General features: G+C 42.3%; 1 protein-coding gene across 3 annotated transcripts in view; it reads left to right on the top strand.

Moving 5' to 3' along the window:
* Positions 1–24: 24 nt before the first annotated feature.
* Positions 25–22197, top strand: part of CAPN3 (calpain 3) — a 30685-nt gene continuing 8512 nt past the window's right edge. The window contains exons 1-17 of one of the 3 annotated variants that reach the window (XM_032110669.1): positions 25–2237; positions 7967–8036; positions 8522–8640; positions 9254–9387; positions 9766–9934; positions 10512–10652; positions 13010–13093; positions 13470–13555; positions 14243–14320; positions 14782–14942; positions 15492–15661; positions 16208–16219; positions 17390–17598; positions 18118–18154; positions 19108–19122; positions 20376–20477; positions 21837–21914. In XM_032110669.1, the coding sequence (XP_031966560.1) occupies positions 1947–2237; positions 7967–8036; positions 8522–8640; positions 9254–9387; positions 9766–9934; positions 10512–10652; positions 13010–13093; positions 13470–13555; positions 14243–14320; positions 14782–14942; positions 15492–15661; positions 16208–16219; positions 17390–17598; positions 18118–18154; positions 19108–19122; positions 20376–20477; positions 21837–21914 (1956 nt within the window). In that variant the 5' untranslated portion in view covers positions 25–1946. The remainder of the gene's footprint in view (positions 2238–7966; positions 8037–8521; positions 8641–9253; positions 9388–9765; positions 9935–10511; positions 10653–13009; positions 13094–13469; positions 13556–14242; positions 14321–14781; positions 14943–15491; positions 15662–16207; positions 16220–17389; positions 17599–18117; positions 18155–19107; positions 19123–20375; positions 20478–21836; positions 21915–22197) is intronic. The other 2 variants (XM_032110670.1, XM_032110672.1) reach the window with 2 other exon arrangements.

The raw sequence follows: 22197 nt of genomic DNA, 5'->3' as shown, positions 1-22197 counted from the left end.
TTCTTCCAAGGGTATCTGGTTAAAGCAAATGACTTGCTTTTATTCTCTGGCCCTTGGCAAGATATCTGCACCATAGTAAGTACTCATGGGTCAAATTTTCCATGGTATGAAGTTCCTAACTTCTATGGATTTCAGTAGGAATTAGTTGCTGAAAATATTAGCAGTTGTCTTTAGGTCTGAGAAAATAAATTTCAAATAATATGATTTACATTGCTATTTGTAGTCACTCACATGTAAGTTCCACATATTTGTGCCACAAATGAAGAAATAAATCTTTTGTATATCTTTACAAGAGAAATAATTGAATTCAATTAGCGAAAACAACTGGAGAGAAAACGTCATGCAAATTAAATAGCAATATTAACATTTTAGATTACTTCACTAAAGATTAGTTCATTGTTACTCTGTCTGAGCTATTTGGGTACTTCTGCTTGCAGTAAATTCCATTGCCTATGGGATTTAATTCCTGAGAATTTATTTCGTTGTTTGTATTAGACAGCACGTCCGTTCTCTATGGAAAATTGTGTTTATTTAAAGACACCATTTGTCTTTTGCTAGCAACTCCTGTTAAAAAAAACCTTACATAACAAGCCCATCTGTCCAGTAAGAAATAAGAAAAGGAGAAATTGTATTTTAACCAGGTGTAACTCCTCTACATTGGCTGAGAAGTGAGAAGTGCGTGTCCACCTTCCACTCCATATGCAGGCACTGGCTGATCTGTTAGCTATAGCAGTAGCAGCAGGCCGTACCCTGGCACTTGCTGACCATCCCACTAGAAAAAAAACAAACAAAACCCACTGCTGATCATTCACTTCATCCTCCCCAGCAGCCTGCAAAGAGTTTGTCAAATGTTTTACCCCTACTACTGACAATTCTTCCAGAAACAGAGCTCTGTATATGAGATATAAGAGATGTACTGTTATACCGGGTAGAAAGGGAGAATGTGAAAGAAAAAAACATATGCACAGGCAGCAAAATGAGCATTTTTGCTGTAGCTGTGCAGTGAAAGGCCCTTGCATCTCACTACTTGCATATGCTGCAAAGAGTGACACGGCTCTGCCAAACTGTCCTGCAATGTAGTGTCAAGTGGCCCAGTTTCCATGCTAGGCTCTTTATAAACTTTTCAGCCCCTACAAAAAAGTTGCCTTTTTCATGGGAGGTAGCTACTAGCAGGTGAATCTTAGTGTTGCCAAGCTGCTCTTCCAGAGGAACCAAACCCAGCTGGCAGGTATTGACCTGACCTCAGTAGCATCAAATTAGCACCTTTTTCACCATTAGAAGCGTCTTCTGATAATCCTCTCTAGTAGTAAAAAATTGCCTACATCTTTTCTGCCAGAAAGGGTAGAAACAAGTCGGGTACAAGAATTCCTTCAGTAATGTCAGGACCACTGCCTGGCGAATTTTGTACATAAGGTTCCCAAGCCAGCAGGAGTTTAGCTTCCAGTTTCACTGTCCTCTCTACTTAAGGAAAATATGAACTGCTTGCACCAGGAGTCAGTCCACACACAGAGTCCATCCCAGGAACATGCCTGGCCTCAGCACAAGCTGCACAGAAGACTGACACCATCTCACTAATGCCCTCCCTCTCATTTTCCCTCTCTCTTTGCCTGTAGTTATTTTTAGATTTCGCAGTTAAAGCTCGTCCCTTCTGGACACTTACACGCACAGGACAGCACACACACATGCTGAAGATACAACTCAGACACAGGAGTGAGCCAACTGATCATCTTGTCCCACAACCAGGAACAAATTACAATTTCTGATGACAAAATACTGTCCTTTGAGAGGATGCAAAACCACATGGAATTTTCTGGCTTGCAAATCTGACTAGAAGACTTTCAACAGATAGAAAAGACGGTTTGCACAGCAACTTCCTCTTTTCTGAAATTTCCTTCCAGCTTGCAAGATCCTGCTGTCTTTCAGCATTTGCTGTAAGCCTGATTCCCATGCCGTCCGCCATAAATGCAGCGGTGGCTCAGCAAACAGCTGCTGGGTCAGTCCCCAACACCACTATTGGCACTACGGAGGGGGCAGGAGGGGGAGCAGGGGGGATTTATTCTGCCATTTTAAGTCGCAATCAGCCCATTATCAGTGTAAAGGAGAAGACCTATGAAGAGCTTCACAAGAAGTGCCTGGAGAAAAATATTCTCTATGAAGATCCTGATTTCCCACCAAATGAGTCCTCCCTTTTCTACAGCCAGAAAAGCCCCGTCAAGTTCGAATGGAAAAGACCACGTGTAAGTAACATGTTTGCTGAGTGCCTTGTTCTGTAAATTGAAGTATCCACCCTGAGCTTACATTTTGGCAGAAATTGTGTGTTGGGGAGGCGGTGGAATAAACTAGAAATATATTTCCTTAGAGCTCTCCTGGGAGATAACTAGCTAGGGCTCTGAAAGCTTAGACAATGTGTATATTAATGACTAAAATACAATAAAGCAGAATGAAACAAAAACAACAAAGGCGATGGAATGAAATATATAGAAAAATACATGGGGAATTTGATTTTCTTCTTGCATGGTTTGCCTGGGATTTTCTTGCCTGAATGTACCAAAGAAAACTCTCCTTATTCTGCAACAAGTTACTGGGTTTGCTGAGGCTTAATTTTTTTAACACTACCTTGTTTCACTTAAACCTTTATTTTATTATTCTGCCGTTTTTCTCATGTGTGAAAATAAAAGGACAGGTTATGGTCTGAAACATGCTTTTAGTCAGTTGTTGCCTGCATTGCTTATCCCACTTACCGTGAATGTGGGTATTCTAACCACTGTGAAGACCTTGGCCACTAATCCCATTCATTTTTCTATTTTGTGGGTATTCCCCAGCCAGCCTTCCTCTTTTTTCATCTTTTTTTTCCCTATATCTCTCACTGGCAGAGGACTAATACCTCAATTCCCAGTTGATTCCCCCTACTACTGCAGGAGGAGTTATACTCTTTCCCTATAATATCTGCTGGTCAGCTGCTCCCCTGCAGCAGAAAAGCCCCTGGGACACTGCCTTGGCCCCTGCCATCCCCTGTCTGACACTGGGGGTGTTGTTCTGAGGAGCCTCCACAGCTCCTTCTCTCTGGCAGTTTTTGGCCACCTCTTTTATATTTGCCATACTTCTCCTACACCCAAATCTGTGCTTCAGTGGCAAAGTCAGCGGTGATAGATAAAACTGACCACAGGAGGGTAACTGAATAGCAGAAGACCAGGAGCTCTTGTGGGTGGCTCTTACAGACGTGGAGGAAGGTCACGTGCTGCTGTCACAACATGAACAATGTGGAGGGACCAAAATGAGTTCCCCATCTGCTGTACCCTGTGCATTTGTGCCCTGTCATTCCTTCATCATCACCACGGCTGCATCAGCCCCTGGAAAGTGTGTGAATGAGTTAAATGCAGCCCCAATCAGTCATGTAAAGGGATGGGATTTCCCCTGTTTCTGCAGAGGGAAGCAATATAGCAGCATGAGTGCCAGCACCCTGCAGCAGACAGACTGCAAGTGTCATATTAGAAAGCATCAAAACAAAAGAAAAGCACAGTGTAACCTCGGACTTGTCTTACATAACTGTGCAGGCACAGAGCAAGCCTTTGTTATTGGAAAGGTTCAGACCAGGGCCTTAATCCCAAAGACAATTCTTCAAGTCACTCATGAATATGTAAATTTGGAATCTCTGTACTTATTATTCACGTAGCAGCCACAAGCTGCGGACCATGTAAGACTTTAAATACAATGTAATCTTCAAAACCAAAGCTATCTGTTTTTTTTTTTTTAATGCAAGCCAAGACTTCATGAAGTCAAATGATTATGAGGTAGTAATAAAGTTACTTTAAAGAGTATTTTGCTAAGAGGTTAAAGCAATCATTGAAGCACTACATATACTCAATTGCACGTGCTATGTTTTGAAATCGTCTGTAAAGATATGGACAACTTCTGTTCTTGTTAAATTGCAATAGCTTTTTTTTTCCCCTAAGAAATAAACTAACTTATAAAATATACTCTTATAAAGTGGTAATTTTAATCACTTTGAAATTCAGATCAATAGTTGAATAAAACTTGATAATGTATTTTAAAAGAAAACAAAATATCAGACAGTTCAGAAGTCTCGAGAGAACATCCTAATGCTGACCAGTCTAGACCCTTTCCCTGTGGCTTTTTGGGTGATACATACCTCCAGACACAGCAAATAAACAAGTGATCAATGTGCTCTATGATCCCACTTAAAACAGAGGCTTGGGAAATAGGCAACCTGTTCCTGACTGTCTCTGGCTTCCTGAGTCACCTTAGTCATGTCACTGCATCAATTTGTATCAAAGCCCCTCAATCAGAGGTCAGGTCCTCCTCTATCACCTCCCAAAATGATTGTCCTCTGCTGCTGTGAGGGCAGCGAATGCACAAGGACTGGCCTTGTCCCTTACCCACAGAAGGACAGGTGCCATAAAGGGCAGCTGGCAGCCCTGGCATGGGAGCAGCAAAAAGGCCTTTGTAATTCTACCCGGCTGGTGACTGCCATGCCACGACATGAATGCACAGAGAAGACCTCCTAATACTCAATTCAGACAAAAGCCAAGTGAGAGCCCTGAAAGCTTCCCTGAGTAAAGACTGCAGGATCCATCCCACCAGTGTTTCTGTTCAGAGTATGCATGAGCATGGTTTAGGTACACAGAGGCAAAATAAAATCCCCTTCAGTTATTACAAAATATTAAATTATTCATTCAACTACAGCAGGTAAGAGAAGCCCAAAGAGCTGTTCACACCTGCTGGTTATATCCAGCTCATTGACTGGCTGTGCTTCTCACAACTATGCTGCCTGTGAGAATTTCTCACAGCTGAGAGCAGGGATGAGGCCACTGATCTTTGAGGGCTGAGGAAAAGTCTGTGTTATAACAGAACACAGAGTATTGAGAGGTCCTGCTACAGTCCTGTTGGGATCTAATGACACCAGGGTACTAACAGGAAGGCTCTGCTATGACACTGTGCTTTCAAAGGCACCATTGTCATTCTCCTTGCTCACAGCCAAGTCACAGCGTTAACTACCAGATTCACTGACTTCCCTGTTGTGATCCTCTCCATAGCCAGAAAATCACCAGGAGGAGCTTTCTTTTCATAACTAATACAAATAAAATCAAGTCAACAAACTACTGGATTTTCCTTAGAACGAAAATTAATCAGCCAGATTATCTACTGCACGCACGTGAAGCTGTTTGAATTTAGTAATCACAAAATGTGGGCCTGTCATACACAAAGCAAAGGTGGCAATTAGTGCCACCACGGCAGGACTTTCAGACGAGGATAATCCAACTCAGAAGCTCTAAAACCAGCTTGGTGTCTGACAACATTGAGCTCTGCCTTGAAGTGTGCAGCACAGCCATTTAAAAGCGTGGTCTAGACCACAAGAGACCAAGAGACAATGAGACTACAAATTGTCTTAGGCAGGCCAAAGAAGATCCTTCCTCTGTTTGATAGGATCAGTTTAGGGAATTTACTTAGAAGGCCATAGTTTAAGGGCAGTTTTTAAAGGAATGAATGCCTTTTGCTGCAACAGTATAAGCTGACTGGCAGAGTTCTTCCTGATACAGAAGAAAAAGCTAATGAAAATATAACAAAGGTCAAATGCCATTTTTAGTTGCATGCTGCCTTTGCATTTTCCAGTGCTCCCTTCCAACTGACTCATAAATAATCTCTTCCCAGAAAGCAGCATGCACCACTAATACGTTTTCCCAGGATTCTTTGTTTTCCTTGCTGTAACTGACTCTTGGTAATGAAATTACAGTCTGAACTGGATCAACCCAGTGCAACACAAAGGTTCCTTTGGATAGTACCAAGGCAGTCTGAGGCACTCAGATCAGAGGAGGCTCTTTTAAAAGATGAATCATTGCCTCAATGAAGTGCAGCTGTTGGGATTCTCTGTGATAACCTAAGAGATGAAGAGCAATCCCTTGCTCAGCCAGGAAGACTGGAAGGACAGACCTGCCACCTTCATCTTGGACACCAGGTCGTTTCGCTCTGCTGTGTACTGCAGCCTTGAAAGACCTTGATCCCTTTCTCTGCAACTTCAGCTGTACTCAGCACAACTAGCACAGCTGAACTGGACAAATACTAATTAAAATCATGTCCACGGTGTACTATACACACCTGGCCCCCATAAAGAAATGCAAGAAAAGCATTTCTGTCGTAGCTAAACCAGGCCATATGACAATTGCATGATTCTCTCCTTTGCGTTCCTTCACCAACCATCCTACAAAGCAAATGACCCCAAGATGCAATAAATGGCTCTGAGTAACACATCACTTTACATTTAATATTTGGAAACATCTAGGTGGCACCTGACTGCTTTCAACTAAAACACAGCATGCTGGATTTCAAAGCTAGTTACAGTAAGAGCAATATCAAGCCAAAATACAATAATAGAATTTGAAAAACACAAGCCAAAAACCTGGCATCTCAGACTAATTTTCAGCAGAGCACCACAGCAATGTGAGGAAGAATATTTTCAACAAAGCAAGTGAGTGGAGAAAAGCATGAAGGCATCTCAAACATCTGCTTTGACAGAACTGGACCCCAACAGCTGACCAAGGCTCAAAATAATAGGACAATCCCTACATTCCTTCCCTCGAGGAAAACAAAGTGCCTGCAGGGGTTGGTGGTGGGGAGGGTGGCAGAAGTTGGTCTGGCTATATGACTAATCCAAATACATCAAAACAACTCTTCTGATAACTGTGAAGGAGAAAAAAAGTGGGTTTGAGCCAAGTGAAACTACTAGACCTGAAACATGAGTCTGGGAAAGTCCAGGGCTACCCTGATGATATGGACAAAAAGCTTTTGACTGCAGAGGCCAGCTGCCCGTGTGTGCTGCCACACAAGCAACTGTCAATTGTTTGTTCTTTCTCCTTCCCACTCTAGTCCCAACATCTTTCAGCAGATTGGGCTCTTGGACTATACTTTGTCTTCTTCCCAATTTGCAGCTGCTCAGGACAGTGCTCCTCAGGTTGCAATATCTTTCTTTCCTTACCCTCATAAGAGATGGGTCCAAAAGTTGTGTCTTCTTATTCTTCTCCATACCAAGTATTTGAGTATGAGAGATGGGATAAAGCACAGACATTTTTTACTCTGTAGGACAGGTTATACCCATTTCTTTCCTTGGTTTTCCTCTACACTACAGTTCTTTGCCCCACACAGAAAAGGGCTATAGGTAAGCCTGCAATTGTCCCATCTCACTTGCTGCTTTTTGCCTTCCCTCCCTGCAGAAATGTCTTAATTATTTATGCCTGTACAGCATCTTGCACCCATCTGTTCTAGTATAAATACTGACAAACCCAATACATTGTGCAGTGTGCAGGATGAAAGAAGACCTTCCTGTCCTCAGAGAGAGATGGTATCTGTACACATTTTTGAATGCAGCATTGTCAATTAAATACTGCAACATGAGGAAAAGAATAAAATCACTTAACCAGCAGCTGATTATTTCTGGTAATTAAACATCTGATCCTTTAAATTTAAGGAGGAGTAATGCTGGGGTTCATTCCCAACTAAATTCATTCTTCAACCCTTTTAATGCCCCAACACATCAACTACTGCAAATTGGAAATAAGGACATTTTAAAAGAATTTAATCTGGTCCCTGATGGTTTTTTCACCTACTTGCTGTCATGTCTCCTCCAACATTTTGGTTTTTTCATTACTGTGCAGAAAAAATCTTTTTCCCAATCCTTCTCATTTCAATGTGTTTTCACATTACAGCACAGAGGGAGCCCCCCAGGCTCGCTATTAGACCCTGTAGATACATGGGGAAAACCCTGACTGAAGTCTGGAACATCCAGATTCCAAAACATTTTCATAGTGAGACTCTGCAGATGAAAACTGTGCAAGAGGTTTTGATACCACAAGCTATCCTATGGGAAAATGTTCCGAAACTGCCTTTACTTCTATACTAAACACGCATCATAATGTATGCTTTTCCTACTCATCCATCTGTTTGTGTTTTGCAGGAAATCTGTGAGAATCCACGGTTTATTATTGGTGGAGCCAACAGAACAGATATCTGCCAAGGAGAATTAGGTATGAAATTCTTACTTTAACTCTGCACTTTTTAAAGTCTGCATCAAAATTTAGCTCTCACTTAAGTTTCTTTTGCTTCCAAGGTGATAACTGAAATCCTCTGTCTCAGTGTATCACTACACATCTACTGATTCCTTCGCTCTGTAGCAAATTGTTGACATCTGCTTAGTAGCAATCTAGGCAAGAATTTTTAGTGAAAGATTTACATGACACAGGGAATTCTTAATGCAGGCAACAGTGTTCATCAGATTTTAGGCTTTTTCTAAAGTACAGGGGGTATCATCTGTTCAGCATGTGTGTATTCAGCCATGAACAATGCCCAGGAGCATTTCTAGAGAATAAATAAAGTGCTAAAGTACTGCTGAACACATGGAGAATCTTGCTCTACTGAGAATTTACATGTTACTTTGCAGTATCTCTGGTTTTCCCTTTGATTCTAGTTGCTCTCTCCCTTCATTTTGTCTGCTGCTTCTGCTCGTTTACAGGTAATTGCTGGTTTCTGGCTGCCATTGCTTGCCTGACCCTGAATAAAAAACTACTCTGTAGAGTCATACCTCATGACCAGTCCTTTATACAAAACTATGCTGGCATTTTTCACTTCCAGGTGAGTCACTCCGTCTAGTGGTAAGCGTATGTATTTACCCAAGGCTCAGCTCTTGGCATGGCTCTTTCCTCTTTCACCACCCTTTGGAAGCATGAGTGACACCAGGGAGGAAAAGGGATTGAATTGCTTCACCCCAAACTCTTCCATCAGGGCAGTCACAGAAGGGCCAGCCAATAAAAGCAATTAGGGAGCATTAACCCACCAAGGAAGCATTTGCAGATTGCTGTGTCCTGGGTGTAAGCAGTAACAACAGGTGCCTGGTCCTGCCTCACGGCTCAGATGGAGCCCTACAGCCAGCACAGACATGCGGGTACTTGGCAACACCAGCTATTCTTAGGCCCACAAATAGCTGGTCTGTCTAAACAAGTTATCGAAGAACTTCTTATTCAGAAAAGATTGACTGCTTTCCACATTTCCTTTGGTTCTCTTAAGGGACTTCTTTGCCCAAGGGAATTCAGTCCAGCTGCCTCCCTCACAGTAGCCATCAGTTTTGGCCACATTACAAAGCAGTCAATTTCCACATTTCTCCTCTCTCAGCCTGACCTTTCAGCCAGGCTTCCCCTCCCTGCACCAAGTCAATTCAGTTTGGGGATTTCTGTTTGCCTTTGTGCAGTTCTGGCGCTATGGAGACTGGGTGGATGTCGTCATCGATGACTGCCTACCCACCTACAACAACCAGCTGGTCTTTACCAAGTCCTCCCAGCGCAACGAGTTCTGGAGCGCCCTCCTGGAAAAGGCCTATGCAAAGTAAGGCAAACTGCGGGGCTCTGCCTGGGGCGGCGCTTAAACCACTGCATACAGCATTTAGGAGCACACAGAGAATGTACCTGAATACACCCATTCTCCCATGCCTTGGAGTTGGGGATGGGTTAAAGCATACTTTCTAGGAAGTTGTGCTACTCATTCAGAAATCATTTGATTTTCAGCATATCTTTCTTTTTTTTCTACGTGTGCAGGTGGCATGTTTTAGAACTTTTAACTTGTGAGTTACCAGACAGATGGTTTGTGGACTTTTTTAGTATGTGTGTTTACATAGCTGTAGTTATAAACACACAAGATGGATATAAATATATAAGTCGGTATCTTTACTTGTGTAAAAGAATCTTTTTCTTTTCTCTTTTCAAGACTCCATGGGTCATATGAAGCTTTGAAGGGAGGCAACACCACTGAAGCCATGGAGGACTTCACCGGAGGAGTCACAGAGTTCTACGAGATAAAGGATGCCCCTAAAGATATCTATAAAATCATGAAACATGCCATTGACAGAGGATCCCTCATGGCCAGTTCCATTGATGTGAGTCTGTATGAACTTTGCAGACAAGAAATGACAGAGGACAGGGACCTCTCCATTGGTAACCAAATATATACCATCTTTGGGACTGCTTGGTTTAGGCCACATAGAAAACATCCATTTCTAGGAGATGGAGTAATCCCCACTAGAGACCATCCATTAGCAAATAGTGAGTGCCTAAAGGGAAATAAACAGAAGCAGAACAAGAAGGTGGAAAGAATGGGTGCAATCAGCAAAACCAGCACTCCTTCCCCCTCAAGATCCTCACTCAGTGAAATGAGGTTTGTGTGGGGATGCTGCAACTCTGTTAAGATACAAATCTTCATGTCAAAGATGTTAAGTGTGCAAATTAACATTTTATTGGCAACATGGCCTCAGATTGTCTTCACTTACTGTGGTAAATTTAAAAGTTAAAAAATAAATACTTTATAGAGTACGATATTGCAAAGTAAAGGTGGGAGAGCAAACAGTGCTATTGACCACTGTAGATAGGTATGGACATAATGAGGGAAAACAAATGTAATCTAGGCTTTACCACTCATCTTCCTGCATGATACTTTTCTCCCATTCTCTGTGCCAGGATGACCTAGGCTTTTCCTATGGATCAGCTCCTCGGAGCAACATTGGGGAACTGATTGCTCGCATGGTGAAGAATCAAGAAAACGCACAGATGACTCAGCCCACTGTAGACTACCAGGGGATGGATGAGAGGCCAGCCTGGGTATGTCTCCTAAGCAGTTGACTTCAGAGTGCTTTTATCTACAGTTAGAGAAACATATCACCTATGTTTTTAAATCCTTATTTGGCTTCACAGAACAGCACCAAAGAAATGTTCTTATGGATGCTGTTTGACATGTGTGTTAAAAGACTTCAGTGCTTTCAAGCACAGTGACTGATACTAGAGGGCTTCACTGATACTGAGGCTTTAAAGGGCTGTTGGCTTGTGACACAAGCTTATAATTTGCAGAACAAGAAATTTATTAGTGGATTTAATCAAGGCTCTTGCTTGTGGAGAGAACAAAAAAATTAAAATACTGGAATAGAACAAGATCCTTGGGTGTGCATGGAATGTCAAAGAAAGAAAAAGCAAGCTCTGTACAGTTCTCACTCCAGGCAAAAAAGCTCTTGGTAAACTTATCTTAAGACAGAGTGCTCTACCCATAAATGGAGGAGAGGCTGCTCAAGGGATGCTCCTTTTTGATGACTGCCATTAAAGTCCTCATTTAAAATGCCTAACAAGGAAAAGGAAAAACATGTTGAGTTCCTGTATGTGAGGAAATACAAACTCCAGCATATCCACCTAAGTATCTAGCAAAATAAAGAGAGGGATGTTAAAACTCTCTAAGAAAAAGTCCCATATTGGATAACTTTAAAACTTTCAAATCTGTAGAGGGACATTTTGCCTTCTCTGTGTCAGGCAGCTGTCATACCTTGCCCTTTAGGGAGCTGCATTCCCATGACAATGAAATTACATCTCTTGCTTTATAGGAGGGTGGGGAGGGTGGGGCAACAACAAAAAAACCAAAGAAAAATCCTCCACAATTACATCACTTAAAGCTTTTGGTTGTGCAAACTTACTTCTGCATTTGCAGCTGAAATAGCTGATTTTTCCTCTTCTGACATCCATATTTAGTTCTTCCTAAAAGACTGAAATGGTATAATTCTTTGGGAAAGCCCAGTATGACTATCTTGTTTTGCAAGCATGGCTGTCCAAACCACCCGTGTCTGGGGGGAGAATTTCCTCCCCAGTGACTATCTACTAAAAGAAGATTGCAAAACTCTTTCTGTAGTTGCTGTCCCAGCAGCCATTGTGCTGCTGGTTATTGTGTATTCCTGAATCATCACCAAGAAAAAAATCAGGGCTCTTGATGGAAAGAGGCAGATGGAACACTTCCAAAATCTGCACTTTGAGAAGTCATCCAGGGCACCAGAAGTTAATGTTCAACAGAAAGAAGAGAAAGGATTACTGACAAGTAATGATGGCAACAACGTGAGAAGAAATGAAGAAAAAAGGAAATAGGTGCGAGGTTAGCGTAAGAAAACAGAATCAAGAGAAAAGAAACCAAATAGGTGCTGAAGTGAAATAATGGGAAAAAATTGCAACAGCCAGGAAATATTTGGGTGAGATCATCCCTGTGCAAGCTGAGAACATATCAGTGTGACCTTAATAATTCTCCCTCAGGATCCAGCCCTGCCTTTATCATGCCATCAGATGTATCAAGAAGGGATGGCAGAGTTACTGACAGGGCCTTGCAGGCATCTCTCGGCAACAGACACAAAGGAGGAGGGGAAGTTTTGCTCATGGTCCACGTGCACATGGCAGGGTGTGCCCCTCCCACCAATACTGGAGATCTCTCCTGCAAGTACAGCAGGCTGTGTGCATCTGCCATCTTGCTCCCAATTCCAGATCTCACAGATAAAACAGCATTTCAAAATTTGCAATTAAAAATCCATCAGACACACTAAAAGCTAATGACTCAGGCCACAAATGTATTTACAGCTGAGCAACACATTGTTATGCCCTTCCTGAATGTTAGATGCAATAAAACAGTGTCAGTTATAGGAACAGGGTATTAAATAGGTAGTTTAGATGTCATTGTGGTAAGACAGCAGCCATGTGGAAAGATGAAAGTATTCTAGGTGTTCATTTGTTTAACCAGTTCATGTGTAATAACCTTATTGAGCTATACATACATACTGTCCTAGAAAAGGCTGAATAGTCCTTCTAATACAAAAAGCTAATTACTTTGACTAAGCATGCTATATCCTTCCATGTTCCAAATGCAAAAAGCAATAGCCTACAAAAAAGGGGAAAATACACCAGAAAATGTCCTTTGCAGTTGATATTATTAACTTTTCCCATTTTTAGTTCATGCTTCACTCCTTTCTAACCAACACCCTGAATTCTATGGGCTTAGCTTGACTACCTTGACAAACACGAAGAGGAGAACAAGGCAAAAAGTCCTGTCACCTGAACGGTGTCACCCTCCCTCGGAAAGGCCTGGCTGGCAGCACCTGTGCTCGAGCAGGCAGCTGAGCTTGGCGTGAGTCCCACGGGTTTTCCCCTCTGTCTAACAGACCATAATGCCGATGCAGTACGAGACACGGATGTCCTGCGGGCTCGTCAAAGGCCACGCCTACTCCGTGACGGCCGTGGAAGAGGTACGTGCACCGCCCCGCTGCCCTGCGGCCGCGGCTCAGCGCCGGGCTGGCACCGCGCACGGCAGCAAAGCCCTGAGAGGCGTGGAAAGCGAGGCCAATTATGAGCCAAGGAAACAAAGTTATAGTCAAATAAGTAAAAACCTTGTGGACAAAGAAAGATATCCAAGTTTTGGCTTTCTGGGGAAATGCCCACTTGGGCAAAGGTAGCCACAGGCAGCCACCTCCTTGTGTTACAGCCTTCCCACAGTCACCCCAAGAAGATCAGGCTGGGCTATGGCCCAGAAAAGCACCATCACTGAAGAAGCTGGTGACAGGCAGAAAATTTCCTTTTGAACCTACTCTCAGTCTATTCTTGTTGCATTCTTTTTTCAATTAGACAGTATTTAAAGGGGAGAAAATACGTCTGGTAAGGCTGAGAAACCCCTGGGGCCAGGTGGAATGGAATGGAGCCTGGAGTGACAAGTGAGTAAAACACAGCTTCATCTAATTTGAAAAAGAAGTTGTAGCTTTATTGGCCTTTATGCAGCTTGTGCATAACCCTAATATTCAGTGATGAGGTATCTGAATTTTCTTTGTTGTCATTTTGAAGTTGATTGAGTGTTTAGCTGAAGCTGTAAAAAAGAAAAGAGTACCTAGTAAGATGTTAAGAGGGACTTTAATAAATGTAAATGAAGACAGAGCCCAGTCTAATGACAGATTAAATCTGATTTTACTGTCTATCAAGTTCAGCAATGTCCATTTTCAAAACAAGATGTGACAGTAGAAAAATCTTTTTAAGTTATGAAAGAACCAAATGAAGCAAGATGTCAGGGTTTTCCTAAAAGGAATTTCTATAGCTACTCCAGCAACGATAGTCTGCAAGAACCTTTTTCTTCAAGCTAAGTAAAATTAACACAGTTCAGCAGATGTTTGAGAGCTGGTAAGAGGAATCCTAAAGGCAAGGCAAAGAGAAGTAAGACAATTGCTTTTTTTATTTGGGCATGTGGAGAAGAGGGTAGCATTGAAAACAAATAGTTGCAAGGCTTACAAAGGAAAAATTATGTGGAGGTAGCAAGATGATTCTTGATTTTTCACTCTGAGGCTAAAGTGTAGAAACTTTAATGAAAACTGTGTTGTAAATCCTAAAATAACTCATTTACTCCTTTGAAGGTCAGAGGAATGGAACTCTGTTAATGAAGCAGAGAAAATCCGCCTGCAGCACAAGGTCGTGGAGGATGGGGAGTTCTGGTGAGAACATCAGTCAAAAACCTGTGCTTCTCGAGGAAATATGCAATCATAGCAAAAATGAATGACATTACACTACTACAAATCTGCTAAAACCATTGCAGTGATCTCTGTCCCCCTTCATAATCCCAATAAGCCCTGCTCTGTGATCCTCTCATTCTCCTGCCAGGGATTATTCAGTGCCATCAGCACAGTCTTTCTAATTATGTTACACTTCCACAAGCTCTCCATCACCCTTCCTACATACCATCCTTTCAGCTCAGTTTCCCTGAGTTTGGAGCTGTACCTGTGGTAATTGACCTACCAGCAGACCAAAAGTATTTAGAAAACATGGCACTCCCACTGCAAACTTGTCCCAGTACTGACAGTAGTGTTGGTCACCATCCTCCACCTCCCCAGATTCTTTCAGACAAGTGTCAACCATGTAAATCCATTTGGGTTCAATTTCCTCTCAATTCTTCCAGGATGTCTTTTCAAGATTTCATGAGGTACTTCACAAAGCTTGAGATGTGTAACCTCACACCTGATACTCTGGAAGTGGATAAATTCCAGACCTGGACTGTGTCAGTCAACGAAGGGCGCTGGGTGAGAGGCTGCTCAGCTGGAGGTTGCCGCAATTATCCAGGTGAGCAAAAGGTCCTGAGAGATATGGCCTCTTTGATGGGAACTAGGTTAGATCCCAAAGGTTAAGTCATACCACAGCCTGATTAGTGCTCAGCCATAGGAAAAGCCTTGCTTCCTCAGTGGACAAGGCATGCAATTGGTAGCTGGAAATCTTCTGTCACTATATTGTCACAGAACATCGTACGCCCAAAAGGCAGCCCTGGCAAAGATAAATCACTGTTCAAGTATTTCACAGTGCCCCAAGTAAAAGGGATAAATTTCACCCTAACAGATTTCACTTGGGAAATCCACTTTGGTGGATTAGTGATAGGGTTAGGGACTTTGGAAGTTTATCAGGTGACAGTTCTTCATATATCCTCATTTCCTATGCAGTTGTTAGAACTAAGTAACAGCCATAACATGTGAAAAAACCCATGTATGTCTTAGCCCAATTTTAGCCTTTCCCTCAGGAGCCATAGGCAGGGAACTTCAAAGTTCTCTTTGATCATGAGCATCATTAGAAGACTGAAGCTTTACATGTTTTCTCTGGGTTGCTGGTGGGATTTCACAGATACATTTTGGACCAATCCCCAGTATCGCTTGAAGCTGCTGGAGGAAGATGATGATCCTGAGGATGAAGAGGTTATCTGCAGCTTCCTTGTCGCACTGATGCAGAAAAACAGGAGGAAAGAGCGCAAGCTGGGAGCCAACCTGTACACCATTGGCTTTGCCATCTATGAGGTAACAGCTCTAGATTTTTCTCTTTGCACCGTGGTTGCAAATCCCAATAGTATGCATTTACCAAGAGAGTCACTGAATCATTCAGGCTGATTACATCATTTGCAATTTTTGCTTTGCAAGGAAGTCAGGGGAAATTTGGAAGAGAGGAAGGAAATTCAAGTCTTTCTAACTGCTCCTACCACAGAAACATCAGAGTTTACTCATTTATTAAGACACTTTTTAGGCTTTTATAGTGACCTAATGCCAGATTTTAACATATTCTTTCCCTATATGCTTCAATCTCCCTTTCATCCTTTCTGAAACTAAGCATTTAATTGGCAGAATAGTGTGAAGAAGGAAACAGACATCCAAGACTCCTACATAGCAATTAACTGTCCCTGCTATTGACTTGATGAAAAAGTCAATTTACTCAGTCCCTAACACAAACATATTTGGTTCAGATTTTAGCTGATTTCATGTAGATGCCAAGAAATCTAGAAAGGAAAAGGGAAAGTGCTTATATGCTTATGCAGCTCTGACCATTTCTTCTCTCTATTTCTCCCTAAGGTGCCCAAAGAGGTATGCGCAGAACGGAGCCAGATTGACATCTTGGTGTATACCCACAGCTAGTGTTACTGTAGTGCCTGTCAGTAAGTCAGCAGGAGACTGTCCAGTCAAGTTTGTTTTCAGGGATGTAACAGCAGTAGAACTGCTAACCTTTTTGCTTTGAGTGTTTATTAGTAACATTTTGTGAGTAATTTTTAGTTCCCTCTCACTCGCACCCCATTTTCACTTGCACCTTTTCCTCAGTGCTTCTTTTCTCTTCTGTGGTGACCTGGCCATCACTTGCACAGTTGGCCAGAGATACAGGAAGCAGTGCCTGTGAGGGCTTTGCCTCTGCAATCCATGCAGAACCACCCTAAGCCACTTCCATTTCCTCCTAAAAATAATGCAAATGGACTACATTCTGCAGTCACAGAGTTTTCTCTGTAGTCTTAGAATTTGTTTAGAAAATTAATGATATTTTCAGACATTGAAGAAAGCTTATTGAAAGTACACAGATTACATTTTTTCTGAGCCTGGCAGTAGCTGAATCATTGGCATCACAAGTTTTGCTAACAAGCTCACCCAAAGGCTGTTGCCTGGAAAACATGAGGATGACAGTCTGAATGTTGTCTTTGCCAGCTATCTTACAGATGGTTATTTCTGCAAGAAACAGACTGCAAGTGTTCTTAGCCCACAGTTTTTGGCTTAATTTTCATATTTGAACTAATACAATGTTCAATTGTCACATTTGTGTAGCAGATACAGAATTCATGTTTTGTCCAGACAAGGACACATTTTCACTGAAAGCACCTTCACTTTACCACTCTGCATGTAGGAGTTACACCATTTGCTTACAGCATTCCTTGCCATACCACCCTCCAAGGAAAGCAGCTGAGCTTTGGTTACACACAACCCAGCATCTAGCAAAAGAGTCCGATAAAAGTGCCGACATGGCAGAAGTCAGCCACACAATCTGCAGGTCAGCCCTGGAGCAGCCCTCAGAAGCCAACTAGACTCAGTCAGCAGAAACTTAAGGGTGACAGACTCTGTATCTGCCACCAGCTACCACCCCTCCTCAGCTCCCTGCTTGCTGAGCTGCTGCTTCCTGTGTTTTCTGTCCCAGCTGTGCGCTGCCCGCATGGCAACCCACATGGGCAATGGGCAAGACTTCCTTGAAGACAAACTGACTCATTTGTTCTGCAGATGCATGGTACTAAGCACCACTTGCAGAAGGATTTTTTCCTCTACAATGCCTCCAAAGCTAGAAGTAAGACCTACATAAACATGCGAGAAATCTCTGAGCGCTTCCGCTTACCTCCCAGCGAGTACGTCATCATCCCATCGACATATGACCCCCACCAGGAGGGAGAATTCATCCTCAGGGTCTTCTCAGAGAAAAGAAGTCTTTCAGAGTAAGTTGTAGAGCCATTTATCTGCCCATATATGTGGAGTGACCTTACTAGTCTGCTGAAGTCATGTTACCGGTTTGCTACACCCTGCTTTTTATTTTCTTAACCTCATTAGAAACTCCAAATGCAAACTCATTTCTACAAGATTACTTTACAGACTAACAAGAACCTGCTTTGAATTGTCTTTGGAGAAGCTTACTGCTTGCAGGATATCCTTTGCAAACAAACTATTAGCCATTTACTAAGGCCCAAGAACTTCTGTTTTACTTCCAGTTCACTGTTATCAAGGCTCTTCATAGGAGCAAGCCAGGCAGCCGCCGTCCTGGAAATGGTGCTTGGGATTTCAGCTCAAACTGGGAAAAAGCTACACCTAGAGCCTGCAGCTGTAATGCTGGAAGCCAGCCCATACCACTCGCTGCTTGGAAAGTTCAAGTGGCTGCTTAAAAACCACCTAAAGAAACAAGCAACTTTGGGAACAGTCACTTTCCTGATTGATTTATTTATTTTCTGCTTTCTACTTAGGGAGGTTGAAAACATGATTGAGGCAGAGCGTCCATTGGTAAGTACTGTCCTGGTCCTCTTTTGTGTATAGGGGAAGGGGGAAGAGGAACATGATACCTAGGGAAACCTACAGCAGGAAACCATTTGCAGCTACATGACAGCACCTTTATCACAAATTCTCAAGATATTCCTGTTGACACTTGCTTTATGTATGCTACTTTCTGAATTGATTCAAACCAAAATGTTTTTGCAGATTTGAAATCTGGTCCTGGCATAAAGAAGCTGGATGCTAAGCATTATCTTTGCCTCCATCAATGGAGATTACCCATTTACCAAGCGAGGCCTAGCTCTCTGCCCTGAAATATTTTCTTTGTGAAATTGGCATCTCATCTAATAAAGAAAAAAGTACCTTATTTTGAAGTATCTGCTTTCTGAAAAGAGATCCTAAAAGCACTCTGATTCAAAACAGCATCCATGACAAGTTCTAACTCTTCACCCTGGAGTTTTACACATCTTTGTGGGAAAATACTAGAGCTAACAGTACAATTAGTCTTGAAAAAAAATCAGAGGAAATGCTGTTGCACAGAATTGAGCTCCATCACACCTTGCTCAGAAATGTTCCCCTTTTGTTTGCTGTCATAGTAAAAAATAACTGTCCAGATATGGAGGAATTAAATGGTCACTTCAGATATCATTGATCTATGGGCATAGAAGTTCAATCTCCACTGCACTGGCAGGTTGGGAAAAAGAAAGGGAATACTCAGAGCTAAAGAGATTTTATTCAAGCAGACAAAGTCCCAGATGAGATGAGATACAGTTTTGCTGTGGTTTCTGCAATGTGTGTGCTTCAGTATGCCATTTCTTGGTGGGTGCATGTTCCCTCATTTTTAGTGATTTGAGTATAGGAACTGGAAAAACAAACATGAGAAACGGAAAAATAAAAAAATAAAAATTTGCCATCAGCTCTGCATAATCTGATCAAGCACTTTTTAATTTTGTCTCTTCACACAGAAGAAAAAGGGCAAGGTAGGTACCTGTGCAACGTGCTAAGTGCCAGCAAGGCAAAGAGCATTTGCAATGCATGAGCAGGGGCAGAGTTCCTTGGTATCATAATTTTCTCTGTGTCTGGAAACTGACCTAGTTAATGAAGGGCATTGGATATGAGGCCATTTGCATGCAGCAAAGATTTTGTCTTCCTACATTAGATTCTAATGAAATAGCATCAGCATCATATTCCCCTCTCACTCAAAGGGGTGGTGAAAGGGTAACAAACTATTCAGCTTTATCACCTCAGTCCTCTGGGTTGCTCTAACTGCCCTTCCTTCCTGCCCCTTCACAGGCAACCTGACACTCCTTGCTAGTGAAAAGCATCCCTTCTCCAGACATGTGCCCTCACACTTGCTTTCCATTGCCTAGTGCAGCAGCCACTCCCCTTTCCTGAAGTTTCTGCTCACCAAAGTCCAGGATTCTATTTTTGATTCGACACAACACATTTTGGACCTTGAAAATGTAATCAGATATTTTAATCCCAAGACAGGCTGATTGTAATTAATACTCTAGAGTAATACATTCACATCATGTAGCAGTTTTTTTCCCTTGTTTTAAATGCACCAAACCAGAACAATTGCACATGGCTGCTTACAGCTGAGTGCTTCAAGAATCAATACAGAGAAAGAACATGCTTCACGTAACTGACAAGGTCCTACACAAATACTCCTTTTCTGTGTAAGATTCACATATGGTTTGTTTTCAGTGCTGCTGTCCTTCATAGAGAGGGGCAAGATCATCAGTTTGTGATGATCTTGTGATGAGAATCTGGGAGGCTTATTTTGCTTAAAAACAGGGGGAAAAAACCACAAAAAAAGCCAACAAAAAAACCCAAACAAACAAACAAACAACAACAACAAAAAAAACTAAAACACTGAAACCAAAACAAAACCACACAAAGAAACCCCAAACAAAAACAACAACAAACCAAACACATTCAATTACTGTCTGACAAGGAAAGCTAGAACCCATCAACTGCATTATTTTGCAAAAAGATTTTTGCAGCTTTTTTTAGCATGAGAAGAGCAGTAACTGCAGGAATTTTTCCACCTTTTTTTTTTTTTTTATCCTTTCTTTTCTTCTATTCCAAGAAATGGCTTCTCTTGTCATGCTTTCAAGAGCAGGAGTTGCTGCTGCATGCACTTTCCACAGAATGCTTGTAACCAAATATTTTCCTTTCCACTATTTCTTATGTAATTTCCATTTCTTTTGCTCTCTTCTTCTTCTTCTAGCCTATCATCTTCGTTTCTGACAGAGCGAACAGCAATAAGGAGCTGACAGCAGATGAAAATGCTGGCAAAGACTGTGAAAAAACCCAAGCAGATGAGAAAAAGGTTTCTGCAGCAAGTGGCAGAGGAGGAAATAGGGCTTGGTCTGGATAGCACAAAAGAGTGGCTGGGGAGATAACAGGAATGGGGCAAAGAGGTGTCCTGAGACACTAAACAGCTTCTCATCAATCTTAGCATTACTTGCATCTGGTTTATGTGAATCTAATAAGCATGAGCACAGAGAGACTGTCCCTTCAGTTATTTAACAACTCTGCAGGAGGATTTAGTTGCTTGAAAACATCTCCTGGTTGCTCTCTCATACAAGGATCCCAGCTGTGAGAGATCCCTTCCCCACATTCAATTCACTCCTACTCAGTCCCCTGAGTCGGTGCCGCTTTACAGAGGGCACATGCACAAACTGCACCCGAGGGGCTGCAGAAGCTCCTGGCACTGACCACAGCCTCTCCTGTTACAAACTACACACCTTTATCCTAGTCCCTGTTGGCCAGAGGATAAAGGACAGGTAAATCCGGGAGCTCCATCACCCCTCCTCTTTTCCCTCTCTACCAGAGAGGAAGGAAACACAGTAGCAAATTCAAAAGTTTCTGCCTGCAGGTGGGTGAGACACAACATACCTAGCAGCCACATCCCATGTCCAGGCTTGTGGCATCTGGAGGCATGGCTGGAGCATCTGCTTACAGAGAGGGTGCTCTTCTGCTGCATGACTGCCAGAGCACGCAGGTAGCAAAGTGGGAACCAATCTAAATTTTCCTCTGCATTTAGACAAAGGAAAACAAGAACTAAGCCAAGAAATTCACTTTCTTACCTATAATTTTCATTTCCTTTTTCAGTATCAGCTTCAGAGTTTGGGATTGCACTTTCCACGTGTCTGAGAAAGCTTCACATTCCTCATTTTCCTCTGTCTCATATGCTATTTGTCTTCACCAAGGGGGCCCCCACATCATAAAGTGTTCTCACATGTTTCTCATTTGTAGCCTACAGGGCAGCTGTGAGGCAGATATTGTGTCCCTGCCCATGGCAGGGGGCTTGAACAAGATACTCTTTAAGGTATCTTGTTCTTGGTACTCTTCTAACCAAAACCATTCTTTGATTTGCCTCTTCTGCTCCAAACTTCTCTTTTGCAATGCTTTGGAACAAAAAATTAGAAGATAACTGCCAGTGGAAGTAATTATTTAGGCTCCTTCAAATAGAAAAGAGAACAATGGGATGAAGTTAAATACTTGGCAGTTTTAAGGAACAGAATTAACAAAAACATGGGGAAAGGAACAGGAGGACAACCCATTCCTCCAAAGGCCTCTGGATTCACTAAGATGATCCCTCACACAAGGGCAAGTGAGCCATCCAGGCCCTTTCTCTTCCCCACTGGGCTAAGGATGTATCTCTTCTTTGCTTATCTCTTTTCAGCGTTCTTCAACAAAAGCTCATGAGGAGAGTGAAGAGCAAAAACAGTTCAGGAATATTTTCCGACAGATTGCAGGGGATGTGAGTATGCAATCGATCCCTGTCTCTGCCATCAAAGCAGCCTGGCCACAACAGCTCCTAAATCAACTACTCCATGGATTCAAAACACTGAATATTAAACTTCCCTTTGAATTTCCTCCCATCGAATTCTCCTTGCGATTTCAAGATAAGCAAAATCAAATAAAAACCCCATTAAGTACACAGCTATCCTCATATATACATATAAGCTATTCTCACCTGAGGGAATCTTATTTAAATGCAGCCTTTTTCTTCAATCCCTCCTACAAGATGCTGTTTTGCACAG

This window comes from Corvus moneduloides, chromosome 6, assembly GCF_009650955.1.
Source record: "Corvus moneduloides isolate bCorMon1 chromosome 6, bCorMon1.pri, whole genome shotgun sequence".
NCBI lineage: Eukaryota > Metazoa > Chordata > Aves > Passeriformes > Corvidae > Corvus > Corvus moneduloides.
Note: the sequence above shows the minus strand (reverse complement) of the source record. Positions and strands in the feature narration are given on the sequence as shown.